Source organism: Sinohyriopsis cumingii, chromosome 16, assembly GCF_028554795.1.
Source record: "Sinohyriopsis cumingii isolate HCF-2022 chromosome 16, ASM2855479v2, whole genome shotgun sequence".
NCBI lineage: Eukaryota > Metazoa > Mollusca > Bivalvia > Unionida > Unionidae > Sinohyriopsis > Sinohyriopsis cumingii.
Window position 1 is genome coordinate 78,612,628 of NC_142976.1, and position 26,328 is coordinate 78,638,955.

Consider the following 26,328-nt stretch of genomic DNA (forward strand, 5'->3'; position numbering starts at 1 on the left):
TCAATATAAAAAAGAGCAAGTTGACAACTTACACTGTTTATATTGAAATGATTACTTTCTACACATTATCATTAAATGGCAATATGTCAGCAATATATATATATATATATATATATATATATATATATAAAATGTGTGTGTGTGTGTGTGAAGACCAATATAAAAATGATTTTCATCTTTCTACATGATAATGAAATGCCAATAGTGATTTCATGTCAAATCATGTCATAGCCAAGATATCAAGCATAGATTTTAATCATTTATAATCAAAGATACTGAATAACCAAGTGAGAAAAAACTGCAAATACACTAAAAACTCCAAAGATGTTTTAACATTTATGCCTGGAATGAACAGTATTTCAAATCTGACAGTAGCAGCACACAAAAATTAGCCTACATCTACATTCATTATAACAGATCAATTATTAAAATATGTTTTGAGAATTTAAGATAGATACAATTCTGCAATATAAAATCACTGCAATTTTTCCTTCAGTCTATTTCTTAAATATACAGTAAAAGAGCTCTAGTACTGCTTGTATACTGCAACTCTAGGACTGATTGCAGATAATATGGTGTTCCTTTCTCCAAAATCTTAACCTTTAAAACTTCACATATCAGTGTGTATGAATGCGTAATCATACATGTGTGTGTATGTATATATATATATATATATATATATATATATATATATATATATATATATATATATATATATATATATATATATATTTTCACATATAAGCTGAATAATTTAGAAAAATAAAGGCCTGGAAGATGGGGGGGGGGGGGTCAGCTTACCCATGGGCCAGTGTCTAAACTTGACAGTTGGTAATGTCTTTTTGTTGACTACTGTAAAGGCTGTAAATCTTGGGACACAAAAATTACTTTTTTTCTGTGTCCTAGGACATACACATATAAAACAAAATAATTTTTTTCTGTGTCCTAGGACATACACATATAAAACAAAATAATTTTTTCTGTGTCCTGGGACATACACATATAAAAAGCGATCAATTCAGTGACCCGACACTCATTAAACTGTTATCAATTACAACGATTGATTTTGTTACTATTTTGCATGTGCATATCTTCTGATTAGTCCAACATGAAATTAAATAAAGGTAAATACAGACTTCAAAATTTGCAGACCAGTTGAGTTTACCCGGGAGACCAGACTGAACTATAATGTACAGTACTACACAGTGCAAAGCGTGCATAGCATCACTTAAATCCTTACTTATTCCCAATCATATTAGATGCACATTTTGCTTTACTCATTGTTTCGACCAAATTGCATTCTTCCAGATAACATTTCAGCAAGGCCTAAATAGCTATTTCTTTTAAGCTGAATCACTTGCTCACGAGTTACTCATATTCAATGATATAAGCGATCCTATAAAATAAGGTAATATTTATGAAAAGGCATGCATGTTTATTTGTAAAGGCACATAACCAGCATAACTTAAATGTTCACGAAGAGTGGTAATAATAAAGGCTAAAATTCTCATCACAGATCAACTAAGATCATCATCAATCTATGTTAGTTTTGTGTTTTGGCTGAACAACATCAAACTTTCCACACAATTTAAAGCTTGATGTTTTGGCATCTCCTTTGTTGATAGCTGGTGGATTTGTATTTCGTTTTCCGACAGCAATACAGGCCAATTGATCACTAAAATCTCAAAATTGGCTTGTGTTAAGAGGGAATTTTGACCAGCAACTATACCAGTACATTGATGCGTAATTGCCTAATATCGGGAGGTTTTTCATGTTATTTTTAAAACCTTGTTTTCACTTAATATTGATCCATCTTCTGAGTCTAATATGGGCAAAATCCACAAAGGAGGCACCTTATTTTTCCCCAGAACATAAACTATTTTCATATTCTGGTCAGCTATGGCCAAACTGCACAACAGGCAAGAAAGCCAGTGCGACTAATTAAAAGTATCCTTATCGATGCAACTATTTTGTGATTCATAGAAACCAAGTTCTACACTACTGTGTTACCCAAGCACCAGCAATTGATTGGGAAATAAAGGATTACCAATTTTGTTGAAATAAAGGTACCTAAATAGGCAGCCTCATTGTACCATACATGCGGCAAATATTTTCCCCTCGTATATCCGAGCTTATTCCCTTATTGTCAACTCGCAAGGCATTTATTATTGTCTACTATAAAACATAGGTATTTTGAATTAATGTTTTGAGGACACATGCTGCATGGTATGTATTTTCCTTCTTTTAATTTAACGATGGTAATTAAATTTCGTATATATGGTATAAAAATGCCAGATGTTCACTCATGTAAGCTTCCTTGGTGGGAATGGAGCTAAGAAAATGGAGCTACATCATTCATGGTGATCATTCTTGGGACTGAAATTAATTACCGACAGTTCTATTGTTGCAGCTTAATTTTTGTTCTGGTTTATTTTCTGACTTTTGTATTGTTGTAGATGGAAAAAAATCATAAATGTACGTGAATAATGTTTAAACTTAACATCCAATTTAGTGAAGAAGCAATTTCTTTCTAGTAAAGTAATTATTTCGTCACGATAATATTCACAGTAGTCCTACATGTAAGATCTCGACGCTGATATTTATGTTTTGGGCGTCAGGGTCGTAGTACTAAAACATAAATAACATGTGATATGTCTTACATGTGGGACTACATTCACAAGTGATACAACAGAACATGCCTTCCATGGATTGCAAACAATATATCTATTTATGAAGGACTTTTCCTTTTTTAGGAGAAATTAAAACCGAAGACATAATGTAATAATCGGGAGTTCTCTGCAAATATTGGGAAATATTATGAAATTCGGAGATAGGTATAAAGTGATCCCATAATTCGGGAGATTGTCTCTCCGGGCATTAGAGTTGACAAGTATGGTGTAAGGTCGCTTACATCAAAGCAAACAACTCAGCTTTTAGAGTATTAGCATCATTTTCGAAGGATTATTTCTGAAACTTTCATTATTGTATTTTGGAGATATCATTAAAGTTTAGTGCAGTGGCACCCATGATTCGACACTAAGGGATGTACTTCATTCAGTGTATGTTCAAACCTACAATGAACATGCAGTGGCACCATTACGTAAATATGTTCAGTAGCTTAATTGCGAGCACTGAATCAAACTGTATTGTTGTTTGTTGTGTTGTCATACTTGGATCAAATTTTAATGAGTTAGGTATTTACATTTTCAAGGCAAAATAAAAATGTAATTACTGGTGCAGTGATATAAAATGTCAAATGCAATGATGCATAAACAAACAATAATAATTCATTCAAGAGGGCGAGGTAGTGTTGCAGCAAGTTGCGATAGCTCAATTATTGTCATCGTTCAATCAAATTATACACAAATCTAAATTAGGCAAAACCAATAAGAAAACAGAAAATTAAATAAATTACTTTTCAAACAAGTTTATACCATTTCTTTTTAAGAATCATACATACATTTTGTTAATATAAGTTTGCCTAGATAAATGCATTTAGAACTTACTATGTGCATCTTGTGTCGTCTCAGAATTGTGGGTCGGCTTATATGGGGGTCATGGACTTTTTTATGCTTATACCTGTTCAGTTCAGGGTGGGGTGGGGGTGTCGGCTCATATGCCAATGGGCTTATATGCAAGTATATACGGTATGTATATTTAATTTGTATTATTTGTTGGCTTTTCTTAATGATAATATGTTATGTACATCTGTATTGTGTACCTCACTTTGCCCAAAAATCAAGGTCATGCTGCACCTGACCAGTAACATTTATTTGTAAACAACATAATATACAACTAACATTTCTGTAAGATTAAAGGTTAAATATTCTGATCATTACATTTGGAAGTGAACATGTTTATTTTAATTTTTTTCACTTGGAAATTCAAAAACTTGTTGACAACTCTGAATGTTTTACAGAGGATAGTGACCTACATTTTGGTTCTATTATTGTGTCTTAGTTTTTTATATAATGTTGTTTACTTGAAAAATTAAAAGGTTTTGCCTTAACATCTGAAGCGGAATCAGTTTTATTGTGTTGTTCAGTTTTTAATTTGGTTGAATTTATTTATTAAAAATATTTTTTACTAGAATTAAAAAGTGTTCAATAATACTCTTGGACTGGAACATTAATTTGGAATTATAGCATATTCAGATAAGAACAATTTCTTATTACATTACTGTGATACATCAAAAGACTGATAGTACATCATCACACTCCAGGCCATTTGGCACATTAGCAGAGTCAACACTACAGGCACATCAACATATTCAACGTCAGAATTTATTTGGAGAACCACTGGACTTCAACTGGAATTTCATATATCTGGACTTGTGATAGACTTCTTAAAACTATTTAAGATTTAATTCACAACAAGTTCTTTTATTAAATTTTCACTTTGTATTCTTGGGAAATAAATTATCCATTGAATTTTTCAAAACTTGGCTCTTGCTCTTTTCTGCTACTTAGTTGAAGACCATAGAGTTGTAACACAATACAACTGTATCCCCTCATGGTATTTTTAAAAAAAGAAGCCTTGGGTGGCCAAGTGGTTAAAAGCACTCACCTTTACTGATCACTGTCATTTCCTTTCTGTCCATGTGGGTCTGAGTCTGGGGCTCTGCCAATGTGGGTATGTGAGAAAGCTTGCCAGTAGTAAGTCCTACATGTAAGGCCTCGACGCTGATATTTACGTTATTGGCGTCAAGGTCTTAGATCCTGACAAATGGCGATGTGTAGCATATTGATGTCAACTAACATCGTTACAAAAGTCAAATTTTGAGGAATATTTCACACAACTGACAACTAAAAGGAAGACGCTTTTCTACAAAGTAAAGTCATAATGTTTTAGTCAGACTTTACTTATTTTAGCTGGGTGGAAAGCGATGAAAGCTGGGAATGCCAAAATCGGGTTAAGTGTTGAAATATTCTTTAACGAAACAAATAAAAATATATTATGCCTATTGGAACTGTAAGCAAAAGTTCATTTCATTCAAGAAACATATCCCCAACATGAACCTACTTGAACTTACTTCGGCATACCTCGACTACCGTCGCATTGCAACAAATTCAAATGTCAACGGAATGAGAAAAAGCATCCATTTGCTAGTATCATATTTTCATTCCGCCAGGATAAAGACAGCACAGTAAGTATATTAATTACACATAAATTAGTGGAAGAGTGTTGATATAGGTTGCCAAGTGTGTGAGATGTTCCTGAAACTTTGATTACTCATTCCAATGTCAATGACACCGGAACACGCTCTACAAGGCTATTATTTGGATAGTAAAACATAGCACTAAAAAAAAACATGCGCTGTGTCTTACATTGTAGGACTAGCCAGTAGCTTACCTTGGGTCAGTGGTTCTTCCCAGGTTTTTTGGGGGGTTCATCCTCTACAAGTTATCCTACCCACCATGTATAGTCTATCATGTGTAGAGAAAAAGCATTAAACACAAAACAACAATAACCTTATCAATGTCTAAAAATATTCTGTAGGAAATTTTGCAACAAAACTAAATGCACACAAATTCTTATCATTAAAATGAAAGTCCTTATTCTTCACTACGGAAATGTAACAGTATCATCATGTAAAGGTCTTTTGGACACAATTTTCATTTTCTTTCATCATATGTCATCCTGGAAGAAAAATCTAAATGCATACTGATTCAAATTTTTGATGTCATGCAACTTAGGTTGTTGAAATTTAGTGTGACTGTGGTGGTGGTGGTGGTGGTGGTGGTGGTGATGATGATGATGATGATGATGATGATGATGATAGCATCTGAATCATTACTTACCAAGATACTCTGACCATCCTGGACTTTAGCTCTGTCACAATACTGCTGAAGGGACAAGTTCTCAGCTGAAATTGAACTAATATTATAAGTCCATTAAACTAATATTAGAAGTCCATCAGTCTGCCTTGTAATGCATTAAAAAGAAGTGGGATCATTATTTCAAAACATTTTCTTATAAAAAAAATTAATGGGGTGATTCATCATCAAGCATGGATTTTTCATGGAAATCTTTGGGGGTAATGATAACCATAATGTACACTCTGACAGTGCAAACTCACAGGAACAAAAGCCTAAGGTAACTTAGAAAAACTTTGATTTTGAGAGATTTTCAGTTTAATGGGTCAGTTTTATTTGGGTAGTTTGCATTTGTAAAATCAATGTTCATTGTGCATCTTGAAATGACATGATCATCATGTTATGAAATCATTGATATGGTATCATGTTATACCAAGGTGTACATTATGAAATAATTCATATGGTATCACATTATCCCTAGGTGTATTATTATGTTATGAAATCATTGATATGGTAACATGTTATACCAAGGTGTACATAATGAAATCATTGATATGGTATCACATTATACCTAGGTGTATTATTATGTCATGAAATCATCAATATGGTATCATGTTATACCAAGGTGTACATTATGAAATCATTGATATGGTATCACATTATACCTAGGTGTATTATTATGTTATGAAATCATTGATATGGTATCACATTATACCTAGGTGTATTACTATGTTATGAAATCATTGATATGGTATCATGTTATACCAAGGTGTACATTATGAAATCATTGATATGGTATCACATTATACCTGGGGGTATTATTATGAAATCATTGATATGGTATCATGTTATACCAACGTGTACATTATGAAATCATTGATATGGTATCATGTTATACCTAGGTGTACATTATGAAATCATTGATATGGTATCATGTTATACCAAGGTGTATTATCATGTTATAAATCACTGATATGGTATCATGTTATAACAAGGTGTACATTATGAAATCATTGATATGGTATCACATTATACCTATGTGTATTATTATGAAATCATTGATATGGTATCATGTTATACCAAGGTGTATTATTATGAAATCACTGATATGGTATCATGTTATACCAAGGTGTATTATTATGAAATCATTGATATGGTATCATGTTATACCTAGGTGTACATTATGAAATCATTGATATGGTATCACATTATACCAAGGTGTATTATCATGTTATGAAATCATTGATATGGTATCACATTATACCTAGGTGTATTATTATGAAATCATTGATATGGTATCATGGTATACCTAGGTGTACATTATGAAATCATTGATATGGTATCACATTATACCAAGGTGTATTATCATGTTATGAAATCATTGATATGGTATCACATTATACCTAGGTGTATTATTATGAAATCATTGATATGGTATCATGTTATACCAAGGTGTATTATTATGAAATCATTGATATGGTATCATGTTATACCAAGGTGTATTATTATGAAATCATTGATATGGTATCATGTTATACCTGGTGTACATTATGAAATCATTGATATGGTATCACATTATACCAAGGTGTATTATAATGTTATGAAATCATTCATATGGTATCACATTATACCTAGGTGTATTATCATGTTATGAAATCATTGATATGGTATCACATTATACCAAGGTGTATTATCATGTTATGAAATCATTGATATGGTATCACATTATACCTAGGTGAATTATCATGTTATGAAATCATTGATATGGTATCACATTATACCTAGGTGTATTACCATGTCATGAAATCATTGATATGGTATCACATTATACCTAGGTGTATTATCATGTTATGAAATCATTGATAACGTATAACATTATACCTAGGTGTATTATCATGTTATGAAATCACTGATATGGTATCATGTTATACCTAGGTGTATTATCATGTTATGAAAGCATTGATATCGTATCATGTTATACCTAGGTGTACATTATGAAATCATTGATATGGTATCACATTATACCTAGGTGTATTATCATGTTATGAAATCATTGATATGGTATCATGTTATACCTAGGTGTACATTATGAAATCATTGATATGGTATCATTTTATACCTAGGTGTATTATTATGTTATGAAATCATTGATATGGTATCACATTATACCTAGGTGTATTATTATGTTATGAAATCATTGATATGGTATCACGTTATACCTAGGTGTATTATTATGTTATGAAATCATTGATATGGTATCATATTATACCTAGGTGTATTATTATGTTATGAAATCATTGATATGGTATCATGTTATACCAAGGTGTATTATCATGTTATGAAATCATTGATATGGTATCATGTTATACCTAGGTGTATTATTATGTCATGAAATCATTGATATGGTATCACATTATACCTAGGTGTATTATTATGTTATGAAATCATTGATATGGTATCATGTAATACCAAGGTGTATTATCATGTTATGAAATCATTGATATGGTATCATGTTATACCAAGGTGTACATTATGAAATCATTGATATGGTATCATGTTATACCTAGGTGTACATTATGAAATAATTGATATGGTATCATGTTATACCAAGGTGTATTATCATGTTATGAAATCATTGATATGGTATCATGTTATACCAAGGTGTATTATCATGTTATGAAATCATTGATATGGTATCATGTTATACCAAGGTGTATTATTATGTTATGAAATCATTGATATGGTATCACATTATACCTAGGTGCATTATCATGTTATGAAATCATTGATATGGTATCATGTTATACCAAGGTGTACTATCATGTTATGAAATCATTGATATGGTATCATGTCATACCAAGGTGTATTATCATGTTATGAAATCATTGATATGGTATCACATTATACCTAGGTGTATTATTATGTTATGAAATCATTGATATGGTATCACATTATACCTAGGTGTATTATTATGTTATGAAATCATTGAAATGGTATCACATTATACCTAGGTGTATTATTATGTTATGAAATCATTGATATGGTATCACATTATACCTAGGTGTATTATTATGTTATGAAATCATTGATATGGTATCACATTATACATAGGTGTATTATTATGTTATGAAATCATTGATATGGTATCACATTATACCTAGGTGTATTATTATGTTATGAAATCATTGATATGGTATCACGTTATACCAAGGTGTATTATTATGTTATGAAATCATTGATATGGTATCACATTATACCAAGGTGTATTATTATCTTATGAAATCATTGATATGGTATCACATTATACCTAGGTGTATTATTATGTTATGAAATCATTGATATGGTATCACATTATACATAGGTGTATTATTATGTTATGAAATCATTGATATGGTATCACATTATACCTAGGTGTATTATTATGTTATGAAATCATTGATATGGTATCACCTTACACCTAGGTGTATTATTATGTTATGAAATCATTGATATGGTATCATGTTATACCAAGGTGTATTATTATGTTATGAAATCATTGATATGGTATCATGTTATACCAAGGTGTACATTATGAAATCATTGATATGGTATCATGTTATATCAAGGTGTATTATTATGTTATGAAATCATTCATATAGTATCACATTATACCAAGGTGTACATTATGAAATCATTGATATGGCATCACATTATACCTAGGTGTATTATTATGTTATGAAATCATTGATATGGTATCATGTTATACCAAGGTGTACATTATGAAATCATTGAAATGGTATCACATTATACCTAGGTGTATTATTATGTTATGAAATCATTGATATGGTATCATGTTATACCTAGGTGTATTATTATGTTATGAAATCATTGATATGGTATCACATTATACCTAGGTGTATTATTATGTTATGAAATCATTGATATGGTATCATGTTATACCAAGGTGTATGATCACGTTATGAAATCATTGATATGGTATCATGTTATACCTAGGTGTATTATTATGTCATGAAATCACTGATATGGTATCACATTATACCTAGGTGTATTATTATGTTATGAAATCATTGATATGGTATCATGTTATACCAAGGTGTATTATCATGTTATGAAATCATTGATATGGTATCATGTTATACCAAGGTGTACATTATGAAATCATTGATATGGTATCATGTTATACCTAGGTGTACATTATGAAATCATTGATATGGTATCATGTTATACCAAGGTGTATTATCATGTTATGAAATCATTGATATGGTATCATGTTATACCAAGGTGTATTATCATGTTATGAAATCATTGATATGGTATCATGTTATACCAAGGTGTATTATTATGTTATGAAATCACTGATATGGTATCACATTATACCTAGGTGTATTATCATGTTATGAAATCATTGATATGGTATCATGTTATACCAAGGTGTATTATCATGTTATGAAATCATTGATATGGTATCATGTTATCCCAAGGTGTATTATCATGTTATGAAATCATTGAAATGGTATCATGTTATACCAAGGTGTATTATTATGTTATGAAATCATTGATATGGTATCACATTATATCTAGGTGTATTATTATGTTATGAAATCATTGATATGGTATCACATTATACCTAGGTGTATTATTATGTTATGAAATCATTGATATGGTATCACATTATACCTAGGTGTATTATTATGTTATGAAATCATTGATATGGTATCACATTATCCCTAGGTGTATTATTATGTTATGAAATCATTGATATGGTATCACATTATACCTAGGTGTATTATTATGTTATGAAATCATTGATATGGTATCACATTATACATAGGTGTATTATTATGTTATGAAATCATTGATATGGTATCACATTATACCTAGGTGTATTATTATGTTATGAAATCATTGATATGGTATCACATTATACCTAGGTGTATTATTATGTTATGAAATCATTGACATGGTATCATGTTATACCAAGGTGTATTATTATGTTATGAAATCATTGATATGGTATCACATTATACCAAGGTGTATTATTATGTTATGAAATCATTGATATGGTATCACATTATACCTAGGTGTATTATTATGTTATGAAATCATTGATATGGTATCACATTATACCTAGGTGTATTATTATGTTATGAAATCATTGATATGGTATCACATTATACCTAGGTGTATTATTATGTTATGAAATCATTGATATGGTATCACATTATACCTAGGTGTATTATCATGTTATGAAATCATTGATATGGTATCATGTTATACCAAGGTGTATTATTATGTTATGAAATCATTGATATGGTATCACATTATACCAAGGTGTATTATTATGTTATGAAATCATTGATATCGTATCACATTATACCTAGGTGTATTATTATGTTATGAAATCATTGATATGGTATCATGTTATACCAAGGTGTATTATTATGTTATGAAATCATTGATATGGTATCATGTTATACCAAGGTGTACATTATGAAATCATTGATATGGCATCATGTTATATCAAGGTGTATTATTATGTTATGAAATGATTGATATAGTATCACATTATACCAAGGTGTACATTATGAAATCATTGATATGGTATCACATTATACCTAGGTGTATTTTTATGTTATCAAATCATTGATATGGTATCATGTTATACCAAGGTGTACATTATGAAATCATTGATATGGTATCACATTATACCTAGGTGTATTATTATGTTATGAAATCATTGATATGGTATCATGTTATACCAAGGTGTACATTATGAAATCATTGATATGGTATCACATTATACCTAGGTGTATTATTATGTCATGAAATCATCAATATCGTATGATGTTATACCAAGGTGTACATTATGAAATCATTGATATGGTATCACATTATACCTAGGTGTATTATTATGTTATGAAATCATTGATATGGTATCACATTATACCTAGGTGTATTATTATGTTATGAAATCATTGATATGGTATCATGTTATACCAAGGTGTACATTATGAAATCATTGATATGGTATCACATTATACCTAGGTGTATTATTATGAAATCATTGATATGGTATCATGTTATACCAAGGTGTATTATTATGAAATCATTGATATGGTATCATGTTATACCAAGGTGTATTATTATGAAATCATTGATATGGTATCATGTTATACCTGGTGTACATTATGAAATCATTGATATGGTATCACATTATACCAAGGTGTATTATCATGTTATGAAATCATTCATATGGTATCACATTATACCTAGGTGTATTATCATGTTATGAAATAATTGATATGGTATCACATTATACCAAGGTGTATTATCATGTTATGAAATCATTGATATGGTATCACATTATACCTAGGTGAATTATCATGTTATGAAATCATTGATATGGTATCACATTATACCTAGGTGTATTATCATGTCATGAAATCATTGATATGGTATCACATTATACCTAGGTGTATTATCATGTTATGAAATCATTGATAAGGTATAACATTATACCTAGGTGAATTATCATGTTATGAAATCACTGATATGGTATCATGTTATACCTAGGTGTATTATCATGTTATGAAAGCACTGATATCGTATCATGTTATACCTAGGTGTACATTATGAAATCATTGATATGGTATCACATTATACCTAGGTGTATTATAATGTTATGAAATCATTGATATGGTATCATGTTATACCTAGGTGTACATTATGATATCATTGATATGGTATCATTTTATACCTAGGTGTATTATTATGTTATGAAATCATTGATATGGTATCACATTATACCTAGGTGTATTATTATGTTATGAAATCATTGATATGGTATCATGTTATACCTAGGTGTATTATTATGTTATGAAATCATTGATATGGTATCATATTATACCTAGGTGTATTATTATGTTATGAAATCATTGATATGGTATCATGTTATACCAAGGTGTATTATCATGTTATGAAATCATTGATATGGTATCATGTTATACCTAGGTGTATTATTATGTTATGAAATCATTGATATGGTATCACATTACACCTAGGTGTATTATTATGTTATGAAATCATTGATATGGTATCATGTTATACCAAGGTGTATTATCATGTTATGAAATCATTGATATGGTATCATGTTATACCAAGGTGTACATTATGAAACCATTGGTATGGTATCATGTTATACCTAGGTGTACATTATGAAATCATTGATATGGTATCATCTTACACCAAGGTGTATTATCATGTTATGAAATCATTGATATGGTATCATGTTATACCAAGGTGTATTATCATGTTATGAAATCATTGATATGGTATCATGTTATACCAAGGTGTATTATTATGTAATGAAATCATTGATATGGTATCACATTATACCTAGGTGCATTATCATGTTATGAAATCATTGATATGGTATCATGTTAAACCAAGGTGTATTATCATGTTATAAAATCATTGATATGGTATCATGTTATACCAAGGTGTACTATCATGTTATGAAATCATTGATATGGTATCATGTCATACCAAGGTGTATTATCATGTTATGAAATCATTGATATGGTATCACATTATACCTAGGTGTATTATTATGTTATGAAATCATTGATATGGTATCATGTTATACCTAGGTGTATTATTATGTTATGAAATCATTGATATGGTATCACATTATACCTAGGTGTATTATTATGTTATGAAATCATTGATATGGTATCATGTTATACCAAGGTGTATGATCATGTTATGAAATCATTGATATGGTATCATGTTATACCTAGGTGTATTATTATGTCATGAAATCATTGATATGGTATCACATTATACCTAGGTGTATTATTATGTTATGAAATCATTGATATGGTATCATGTTATACCAAGGTGTATTATCATGTTATGAAATCATTGATATGGTATCATGTTATACCAAGGTGTACATTATGAAATCATTGATATGGTATCATATTATACCTAGGTGTACATTATGAAATCATTGATATGGTATCACATTATACCTAGGTGTATTATTATGTTATGAAATCATCAATATGGTATCATGTTACACCAAGGTGCACATTATGAAATCATTGATATGGTATCACATTATACCTAGGTGTATTAATATGTTATGAAATCATTGATATGGTATCACATTATATCTAGGTGTATTATCATGTTATGAAATCATTGATATGGTATCACATTATACCTAGGTGTATTATCATGTTATGAAATCATTGATATGGTATCACATTATACCTAGGTGTATTATCATGTTATGAAATCATTGATATGGTATCACATTATACCTAGGTGTGTTATTATGTTATGAAATCATTGACATGGTATCACATTATACCTAGGTGTATTATTATGTTATGAAATCATTGATATGGTATCATGTTATACCAAGGTGAACATTATGAAATAATTGATATGGTATCACATTATACCTAGGTCTATTATTATGTTATGAAATCATTGATATGGTATCACATTATACCTAGGTGTATTATTATGTTATGAAATCATTGATATGGTATCACATTATACCTAGGTGTATTATTATGTTATGAAATCATTGATATGGTATCATGTTATACCAAGGTGTACATTATGAAATCATTGATATGGTATCACATTATACCTAGGTGTATTATCATGCTATGAAATCATTGATATGGTATCATGTTATACCTAGGTGTATTATTATGTCATGAAATCATTGATATGGTATCACATTATACCTAGGTGTATTATGTTATGAAATCATTGACATGGTATCATGTTATACCAAGGTGTATTATCATGTTATGAAATCATTGATATGGTATCATGTTATACCAAGGTGTATTATCATGTTATGAAATCATTGATATGGTATCATGTTATACCAAGGTGTATTATTATGTTATGAAATCATTGATATGGTATCACATTATACCTAGGTGCATTATCATGTTATGAAATCATTGATATGGTATCATGTTAAACCAAGGTGTATTATCATGTTATGAAATCATTGATATGGTATCATGTTATACCAAGGTGTACTATCATGTTATGAAATCATTGATATGGTATCATGTCATACCAAGGTGTATTATCATGTTATGAAATCATTGATATGGTATCACATTATACCTAGGTGTATTATTATGTTATGAAATCATTGATATGGTATCACATTATACCTAGGTGTATTATTATGTTATGAAATCATTGATATGGTATCACATTATACCTAGGTGTATTATTAAGTTATGAAATCATTGATATGGTATCACATTATACCTAGGTGTATTATTATGTTATGAAATCATTGATATGGTATCACATTATACCTAGGTGTATTATTATGTTATGAAATCATTGATATGGTATCACCTTATACCTAGGTGTATTATTATGTTATGAAATCATTGATATGGTATCATGTTATACCAAGGTGTATTATTATGTTATGAAATCATTGATATGGTTTCACATTATACCAAGGTGTATTATTATGTTATGAAATCATTGATATGGTATCACATTATACCTAGGTGTATTATTCTGTTATGAAATCATTGATATGGTATCATGTTATACCAAGGTGTATTATTATGTTATGAAATCATTGATATGGTATCATGTTATACCAAGGTGTACATTATGAAATCATTGATATTCTATCATGTTATATCAAGGTGTATTATTATGTTATGAAATCATTGATATGGTATCACATTATACCTAGGTGTATTATTCTGTTATGAAATCATTGATATGGTATCATGTTATACCAAGGTGTATTATTATGTTATGAAATCATTGATATGGTATCATGTTATACCAAGGTGTACATTATGAAATCATTGATATGGTATCATGTTATATCAAGGTGTATTATTATGTTATGAAATCATTGATATAGTATCACATTATACCAAGGTGTACATTATGAAATCATTGATATGGCATCACATTATACCTAGGTGTATTATTATGTTATGAAATCATTGATATGGTATCATGTTATACCAAGGTGTACATTATGAAATCATTGATATGGTATCACATTATACCTAGGTGTATTATTATGTTATGAAATCATTGATATGGTATCATGTTATACCTAGGTGTATTATTATGTTATGAAATCATTGATATGGTATCACATTATACCTAGGTGTATTATTATGTTATGAAATCATTGATATGGTATCATGTTATACCAAGGTGTATGATCATGTTATGAAATCATTGACATGGTATCATGTTATACCTAGGTGTATTATTATGTCATGAAATCATTGATATGGTATCACACTATACCTAGGTGTATCATTATGTTATGAAATCATTGATATGGTATCATGTTATACCAAGGTGTATTATCATGTTATGAAATCACTGATATGGTATCATGTTATACCAAGGTGTACATTATGAAATCATTGATATGGTATCATGTTATACCTAGGTGTACATTATGAAATCATTGACATGGTATCATGTTATACCAAGGTGTATTACCATGTTATGAAATCATTGATATGGTATCATGTTATACCAAGGTGTATTATCATGTTATGAAATCATTGATATGGTATCATGTTATACCAAGGTGTATTATTACGTTATGAAATCACTGATATGGTATCACATTATACCTAGGTGTATTATCATGTTATGAAATCATTGATATGGTATCATGTTATACCAAGGTGTATTATCATGTTATGAAATTATTGATATGGTATCATGTTATACCAAGGTGTATTATCATGTTATGAAATCATTGAAATGGTATCATGTTATACCAAGGTGTATTATTATGTTATGAAATCATTGATATGGTATCACATTATATCTAGGTGTATTATTATGTTATGAAATCATTGATATGGTATCACATTATACCTAGATGTATTATTATGTTATGAAATGATTGATATGGTATCACATTATACCTAGGTGTATTATTATGTTATGAAATGATTGATATGGTATCACATTATCCCTAGGTGTATTATTATGTTATGAAATCATTGATATGGTATCACATTATACCTAGGTGTATTATAATGTTATGAAATCATTGATATGGTATCACATTATACATAGGTGTATTATTATGTTATGAAATCATTGATATGGTATCACCTTATCCCTAGGTGTATTATTATGTTATGAAATCATTGATATGGTATCACATTATACCTAGGTGTATTATTATGTTATGAAATCATTGAAATGGTATCATGTTATCCCAAGGTGTATTATTATGTTATGAAATCATTGATATAGTATCACATTATACCAAGGTGTATTATTATGTTATGAAATCATTGATATGGTATCACATTATACCTAGGTGTATTATTATGTTATGAAATCATTGATATGGTATCACATTATACATAGGTGTATTATTATGTTATGAAATCATTGATATGGTATCACATTATACCTAGGTGTATTATTATGTTATGAAATCATTGACATGGTATCATGTTATACCAAGGTGTATTATTATGTTATGAAATCATTGATATGGTATCACATTATACCAAGGTGGATTATTATGTTATGAAATCATTGATATCTCATCACATTATACCTAGGTGTATTATTATGTTATGAAATCATTGATATGGTATCATGTTATACCAAGGTGTATTATTATGTTATGAAATCATTGATATGGTATCATGTTATACCAAGGTGTACATTATGAAATCATTGATATGGTATCATGTTATATCAAGGTGTATTATTATATTATGAAATGATTGATATAGTATCACATTATACCAAGGTGTACATTATCAAATCATTGATATGGTATCACATTATACCTAGGTGTATTATTATGTTATGAAATCATTGATATGGTATCATGTTATACCACGGTGTACATTATGAAATCATTGATATGGTATCACATTATACCTAGGTGTATTATTATGTTATGAAATCATTGATATGGTATCATGTTATACGAAGGTGTACATTATGAAATCATTGATATGGTATCACATTATACCTAGGTGTATTATTATGTCATGAAATCATCAATATGGTATCATGTTATACCAAGGTGTACATTATGAAATCATTGATATGGTATCACATTATACCTAGGTGCATTATTATGTTATGAAATCATTGATATGGTATCACATTATACCTAGGTGTATTATTATGTCATGAAATCATTGATATGGTATCATGTTATACCAAGGTGTACATTATGAAATCATTGATATGGTATCACATTATACCTAGGTGTATTATTATGAAATCATTGATATGGTATCATGTTATACCAAGGTGTACATTATGAAATCATTGATATGGTATCATGCTATACCTAGGTGTACATTATGAAATCATTGATATGGTATCATGTTATACCAAGGTGTATTATCATGTTATAAATCACTGATATGGTATCATGTTATAACAAGGTGTACATTATGAAATCATTGATATGGTATCACATTATACCAATGTGTATTGTTATGAAATCATTGATATGGTATCATGTTATACCAAGGTGTATTATTATGAAATCATTGATATGGTATCATGTTATACCAAGGTGTATTATTATGAAATCATTGATATGGTATCATGTTATACCTAGGTGTACATTATGAAATCATTGATATGGTATCACATTATACCAAGGTGTATTATCATGTTATGAAATCATTGATATGGTATCACATTATACCTAGGTGTATTATTATGAAATCATTGATATGGTATCATGTTATACCAAGGTGTATTATTATGAAATCATTGATATGGTATCATGTTATACCAAGGTGTATTATTATGAAATCATTGATATGGTATCATGTTATACCTGGTGTACATTATGAAATCATTGATATGGTATCACATTATACCAAGGTGTATTATCATGTGCTGAAATCATTCATATGGTATCACATTATACCTAGGTGTATTATCATGTTATGAAATCATTGATATGGTATCACATTATACGTAGGTGAACTATCATGTTATGAAATCATTGATATGGTATCACATTATACCTAGGTGTATTATCATGTCATGAAATCATTGATATGGTATCACATTATACCTAGGTGTATTATCATGTTATGAAATCATTGATAAGGTATAACATTATACCTAGGTGTATTATCATGTTATGAAATCACTGATATGGTATCATGTTATACCTAGGTGTATTATCATGTTATGAATGCATTGATATCGTATCATGTTATACCTAGGTGTACATTATGAAATCATTGATATGGTATCACATTATACCTACGTGTATTATCATGTTATGAAATCATTGATATGGTATCATGTTATACCTAGGTGTACATTATGAAATCATTGATATGGTATCATTTTATACCTAGGTGTATTATTATGTTATGAAATCATTGATATGGTATCACATTATACCTAGGTGTATTATTATGTTATGAAATCATTGATATGGTATCATGTTATACCTAGGTGTATTATTATGTGATGAAATCATTGATATCGTATCATATTATACCTAGGTGTATTATTATGATATGAAATCATTGATATGGTATCATGTTACACCAAGGTGTATTATCATGTTATGAAATCATTGATATGTTATCATGTTATACCTAGGTGTATTATTATGTCATGAAATCATTGATATGGTATCACATTATACCTAGGTGTATTATTATCTTATGAAATCATTGATATGGTATCATGTTATACCAAGGTGTATTATCATGTTATGAAATCATTGATATGGTATCATGTTATACCAAGGTGTACCTTATGAAATCATTGATATGGTATCATGTTATACCTAGGTGTACATTATGAAATCATTGATATGGTATCATGTTATACCAAGGTGTATTATCATGTTATGAAATCATTGATATGGTATCATGTTATACCAAGGTGTATTATCATGTTATGAAATCATTGATATGGTATCATGTTATACCAAGTTGTATTATTATGTTATGACATCATTGATATGGTATCACATTATACCTAGGTGCATTATCATGTTATGAAATCATTGATATGGTATCATGTTAAACCAAGGTGTATTATCATGTTATGAAATCATTGATATGGTATCATGTTATACAAGGTGTACTATCATGTTATGAAATCATTGATATGGTATCATGTCATACCAAGGTGTATTATCATGTTATGAAATCATTGATATGGTATCACATTATACCTAGGTGTATTATTATGTTATGAAATCATTGATATGGTATCACATTATACCTAGGTGTATTATTATGTTATGAAATCATTGATATGGTATCACATTATACCTAGGTGTATTATTATGTTATGAAATCATTGATATGGTATCACATTATACCTAGGTGTATTATTATGTTATGAAATCATTGATATGATATCACATTATACCTAGGTGTATTATTATGTTATGAAATCATTGATATGGTATCACATTATACCTAGGTGTATTATTATGTTATTAAATCATTGATATGGTATCACATTACACCTAGGTGTATTACTTTGTTATGAAATCATTGATATGGTATCATGTTATACCAAGATGTATTATTATGTTATGAAATCATTGATATGGTATCACATTATACCAAGGTGTATTATTATGTTATGAAATCATTGATATGGTATCACATTATACCAAGGTGTATTATTATGTTATGAAATCATTGATATGGTATCACATTATACATAGGTGTATTATTATGTTATGAAATCATTGATATGGTATCACCTTATACCTAGGTGTATTATTATGTTATGAAATCATTGATATGGTATCATGTTATACCAAGGTGTATTATTATGTTATGAAATCATTGATATGGTTTCACATTATACCAAGGTGTATTATTATGTTATGAAATCATTGATATCGTATCACATTATACCTAGGTGTATTATTATGTTATGAAATCATTGATATGGTATCATGTTATACCAAGGTGTATTATTATGTTATGAAATCATTGATATGGTATCATGTTATACCAAGGTGTACATTATGAAATCATTGATATGGTATCATGTTATATCAAGGTGTATTATTATGTAATGAAATCATTGATATAGTATCACATTATACCAAGGTGTACATTATGAAATCATTGATATGGCATCACATTATACCTAGGTGTATTATTATGTTATGAAATCATTGATATGGTATCATGTTATACCAAGGTGTACATTATGAAATCATTGATATGGTATCACATTATACCTAGGTGTATTATTATGTTATGAACTCATTGATATGGTATCATGTTATACCTAGGTGTATTATTATGTTATGAAATCATTGATATGGTATCATATTATACCTAGGTGTATTAGTATGTTATGAAATCATTGATTTGGTATCATGTTATACCAAGGTGTATGATCATGTTATGAAATCATTGATATGGTATCATGTTATACCTAGGTGTATTATTATGTCATGAAATCATTGATATGGTATCACATTATACCTAGGTGTATTATTATGTTATGAAATCATTGATATGGTATCACATTATACCTAGGTGAATTATCATGTTATCAAATCATTGATATGGTATCACATTATACCTAGGTGTATTATCATGTCATGAAATCATTGATATGGTATCACATTATACCTAGGTGTATTATCATGTTATGAAATCATTGATAAGGTATAACATTATACCTAGGTGAATTATCATGTTATGAAATCACTGATATGGTATCATGTTATACCTAGGTGTATTATCATGTTATGAAAGCATTGATATCGTATCATGTTATACCTAGGTGTACATTATGAAATCATTGATATGGTATCACATTATACCTAGGTGTATTATCATGTTATGAAATCATTGATATGGTATCATGTTATACCTAGGTGTACATTATGAAATCATTGATATGGTATCATTTTATACCTAGGTGTATTATTATGTTATGAAATCATTGATATGGTATTACATTATACCTAGGTGTATTATTATGTTATGAAATCATTGATATGGTATCATGTTATACCTAGGTGTATTATTATGTTATGAAATCATTGATATGGTATCATATTATACCTAGGTGTATTATTATGTTATGAAATCATTGATATGGCATCATGTTATACCAAGGTGTATTATCATGTTATGAAATCATTGATATGGTATCATGTTATACCTAGGTGTATTATTATGTTATGAAATCATTGATATGGTATCACATTACACCTAGGTGTATTATTATGTTATGAAATCATTGATATGGTATCACATTATACCTAGGTGCATTATCATGTTATGAAATCATTGATATGGTATCATGTTATACCAACGTGTACATTATGAAACCATTGGAATGGTATCATGTTATACCTAGGTGTACATTATGAAATCATTGATATGGTATCATCTTACACCAAGGTGTATTATCATGTTATGAAATCATTGATATGGTATCATGTTATACCAAGGTGTACATTATGAAATCATTGATATGGTATCACATTATACCTAGGTCTATTATTATGTTATGAAATCATTGATATGGTATCACATTATACCTAGGTGTATTATTATGTTATGAAATCATTGATATGGTATCACATTATACCTAGGTGTAATATTATGTTATGAAATCATTGATATGGTATCATGTTATACCAAGGTGTACATTATGAAATCATTGATATGGTATCACATTATACCTAGGTGTATTATCATGCTATGAAATCATTGATATGGTATCATGTTATACCCAGGTGTATTATTATGTCATGAAATCATTGATATGGTATCACATTATACCTAGGTGTATTATTATGTTATGAAAACATTGACATGGTATCATGTTATACCAAGGTGTATTATCATGTTATGAAATCATTGATATGGTATCATGTTATACCAAGGTGTATTATCATGTTATGAAATCATTGATATGGTATCATGTTATACGAAGGTGTACTATCATGTTATGAAATCATTGATATGGTATCATGTCATACCAAGGTGTATTATCATGTTATGAAATCATTGATATGGTATCACATTATACCTAGGTGTATTATTATGTTATGAAATCATTGATATGGTATCACATTATACCTAGGTGTATTATTATGTTATGAAATCATTGATATGGTATCACATTATACCTAGGTGTATTATTATGTTATGAAATCATTGATATGGTATCACATTATATCTAGGTGTATTATTATGTTATGAAATCATTGATATGGTATCACATTATACCTAGGTGTATTATTATGTTATGAAATCATTGATATGGTACCACATTATACCTAGGTGTATTATTATGTTATGAAATCATTGATATGGTATCATGTTATACCAAGGTGTATTATTATGTTATGAAATCATTGACATGGTATCACATTATACCAAGGTGTATTATTATGTCATGAAATCATTGATATGGTATCACATTATACCAAGGTGTATTATTATGTTATGAAATCATTGATATGGTATCACCTTATACCTAGGTGTATTATTATGTTATGAAATCACTGATATGGTATCACATTATACATAGGTGTATTATTATGTTATGAAATCATTGATATGGTATCACATTATACCTAGGTGTATTATTATGTTATGAAATCATTGATGTGGTATCACCTTATACCTAGGTGTATTATGATGTTATGAAATCATTGATATGGTATCATGTTATACCAAGGTGTATTATTATGTTATGAAATCATTGATATGGTTTCACATTATACCAAGGTGTATTATTATGTTATGAAACCATTGATATGGTATCACATTATACCTACGTGTATTATTCTGTTATGAAATCATTGATATGGTATCATGTTATACCAAGGTGTATTATTATGTTATGAAATCATTGATATGGTATCATGTTATACCAAGGTGTACATTATGAAATCATTGATATGGTATCATGTTATATCAAGGTGTATTATTATGTTATGAAATCATTGATATAGTATCACATTATACCAAGGTGTACATTATGAAATCATTGATATGGCATCACATTATACCTAGGTGTATTATTATGTTATGAAATCATTGATATGGTATCATGTTATACCAAGGTGTACATTATGAAATCATTGATATGGTATCACATTATACCTAGGTGTATTATTATGTTATGAAATCATTGATATGGTATCATGTTATACCAAGGTGTATGATCATGTTATGAAATCATTGATATGGTATCATGTTATACCTAGGTGTATTATTATGTCATGAAATCATTGATATGGTATCACATTATACCTAGGTGTATTATTATGTTATGAAATCATTGATATGGTATCATGTTATACCAAGGTGTATTATCATGTTATGAAATCATTGATATGGTATCATGTTATACCAAGGTGTACATTATGAAATCATTGCTATGGTATCATATTATACCTAGGTGTACATTATGAAATCATTGATATGGTATCACATTATACCTAGGTGTATTATTATGTTATGAAATCATCAATATGGTATCATGTTACACCAAGGTGCACATTATGAAATCATTGATATGGTATCACATTATACCTAGGTGTATTATTATGTTATGAAATCATTGATATGGTATCACATTATATCTAGGTGTATTATTATGTTATGAAATCATTGATATGGTATTACATTATACCTAGGTGTATTATCATGTTATGAAATCATTGATATGGTATCACATTATACCTAGGTGTATTATCATGTTATGAAATCATTGATATGGTATCACATTATACCTAGGTGTGTTATTATGTTATGAAATCATTGACATGGTATCACATTATACCTAGGTGTATTATTATGTTATGAAATCATTGATATGGTATCACATTATACCTAGGTGTATTATCATGTTATGAAATCATTGATATGGTATCACATTATACCTAGGTGTATTATCATGTTATGAAATCATTGATATGGTATCACATTATACCTAGGTGTATTATCATGTTATGAAATCATTGATATGGTATCATGTTATACCAAGGTGTACATTATGAAATCATTGATATGGTATCACATTATACCTAGGTCTATTATTATGTTATGAAATCATTGATATGGTATCACATTATACCTAGGTGTATTATTATGTTATGAAATCATTGATATGGTATCACATTATACCTAGATGTATTATTATGTTATGAAATCATTGATATGGTATCATGTTATACCAAGGTGTACATTATGAAATCATTGATATGGTATCACATTATACCTAGGTGTATTATCATGCTATGAAATCATTGATATGGTATCATGTTATACCTAGGTGTATTATTATGTCATGAAATCATTGATATGGTCTCACATTATACCTAGGTGTATTATTATGTTATGAAATCATTGACATGGTATCATGTTATACCAAGGTGTATTATCATGTTATGAAATCATTGATATGGTATCATGTTATACCAAGGTGTATTATCATGCTATGAAATCATTGATATGGTATCATGTTATACGAAGGTGTACTATCATGTTATGAAATCATTGATATGGTATCATGTCATACCAAGGTGTATTATCATGTTATGAAATCATTGATATGGTATCACATTATACCTAGGTGTATTATTATGTTATGAAATCATTGATATGGTATCACATTATACCTAGGTGTATTATTATGTTATGAAATCATTGATATGGTATCACATTATACCTAGGTGTATTATTATGTTATGAAATCATTGATATGGTATCACATTATATCTAGGTGTATTATTATGTTATGAAATCATTGATATGGTATCACATTATACCTAGGTGTATTATTATGTTATGAAATCATTGATATGGTAGCACATTATACCTAGGTGTATTATTATGTTATGAAATCATTGATATGGTATCATGTTATACCAAGGTGTATTATTATGTTATGAAATCATTGCATGGTATCACATTATATCAAGGTGTATTATTATGTCATGAAATCATTGATATGGTATCACATTATACCAAGGTGTATTATTATGTTATGAAATCATTGATATGGTATCACCTTATACCTAGGTGTATTATTATGTTATGAAATCACTGATATGGTATCACATTATACATAGGTGTATTATTATGTTATGAAATCATTGATGTGGTATCACATTATACCTAGGTGTATTATTATGTTATGAAATCATTGATGTGGTATCACCTTATACCTAGGTGTATTATGATGTTATGAAATCATTGATATGGTATCATGTTATACCAAGGTGTATTATTATGTTATGAAATCATTGATATGGTTTCACATTATACCAAGGTGTATTATTATGTTATGAAATCATTGATATGGTATCACATTATACCTACGTGTATTATTCTGTTATGAAATCATTGATATGGTATCATGTTATACCAAGGTGTATTATTATGTTATGAAATCATTGATATGGTATCATGTTATACCAAGGTGTACATTATGA

At 28.9% G+C, this 26,328-nt stretch overlaps 1 protein-coding gene across 1 annotated transcript in view; it reads right to left on the reverse strand.

Annotated features, from left to right (window-relative positions):
- LOC149780859 (uncharacterized) overlaps positions 1-26,328 on the reverse strand; it is a 210,966-nt gene that overhangs the window by 18,822 nt on the left and 165,816 nt on the right. The window contains exon 4 of the mRNA XM_089937960.1: positions 5,802-5,866. Within this exon, the coding sequence (XP_089794086.1) occupies positions 5,802-5,866 (65 nt within the window). The remainder of the gene's footprint in view (positions 1-5,801; positions 5,867-26,328) is intronic.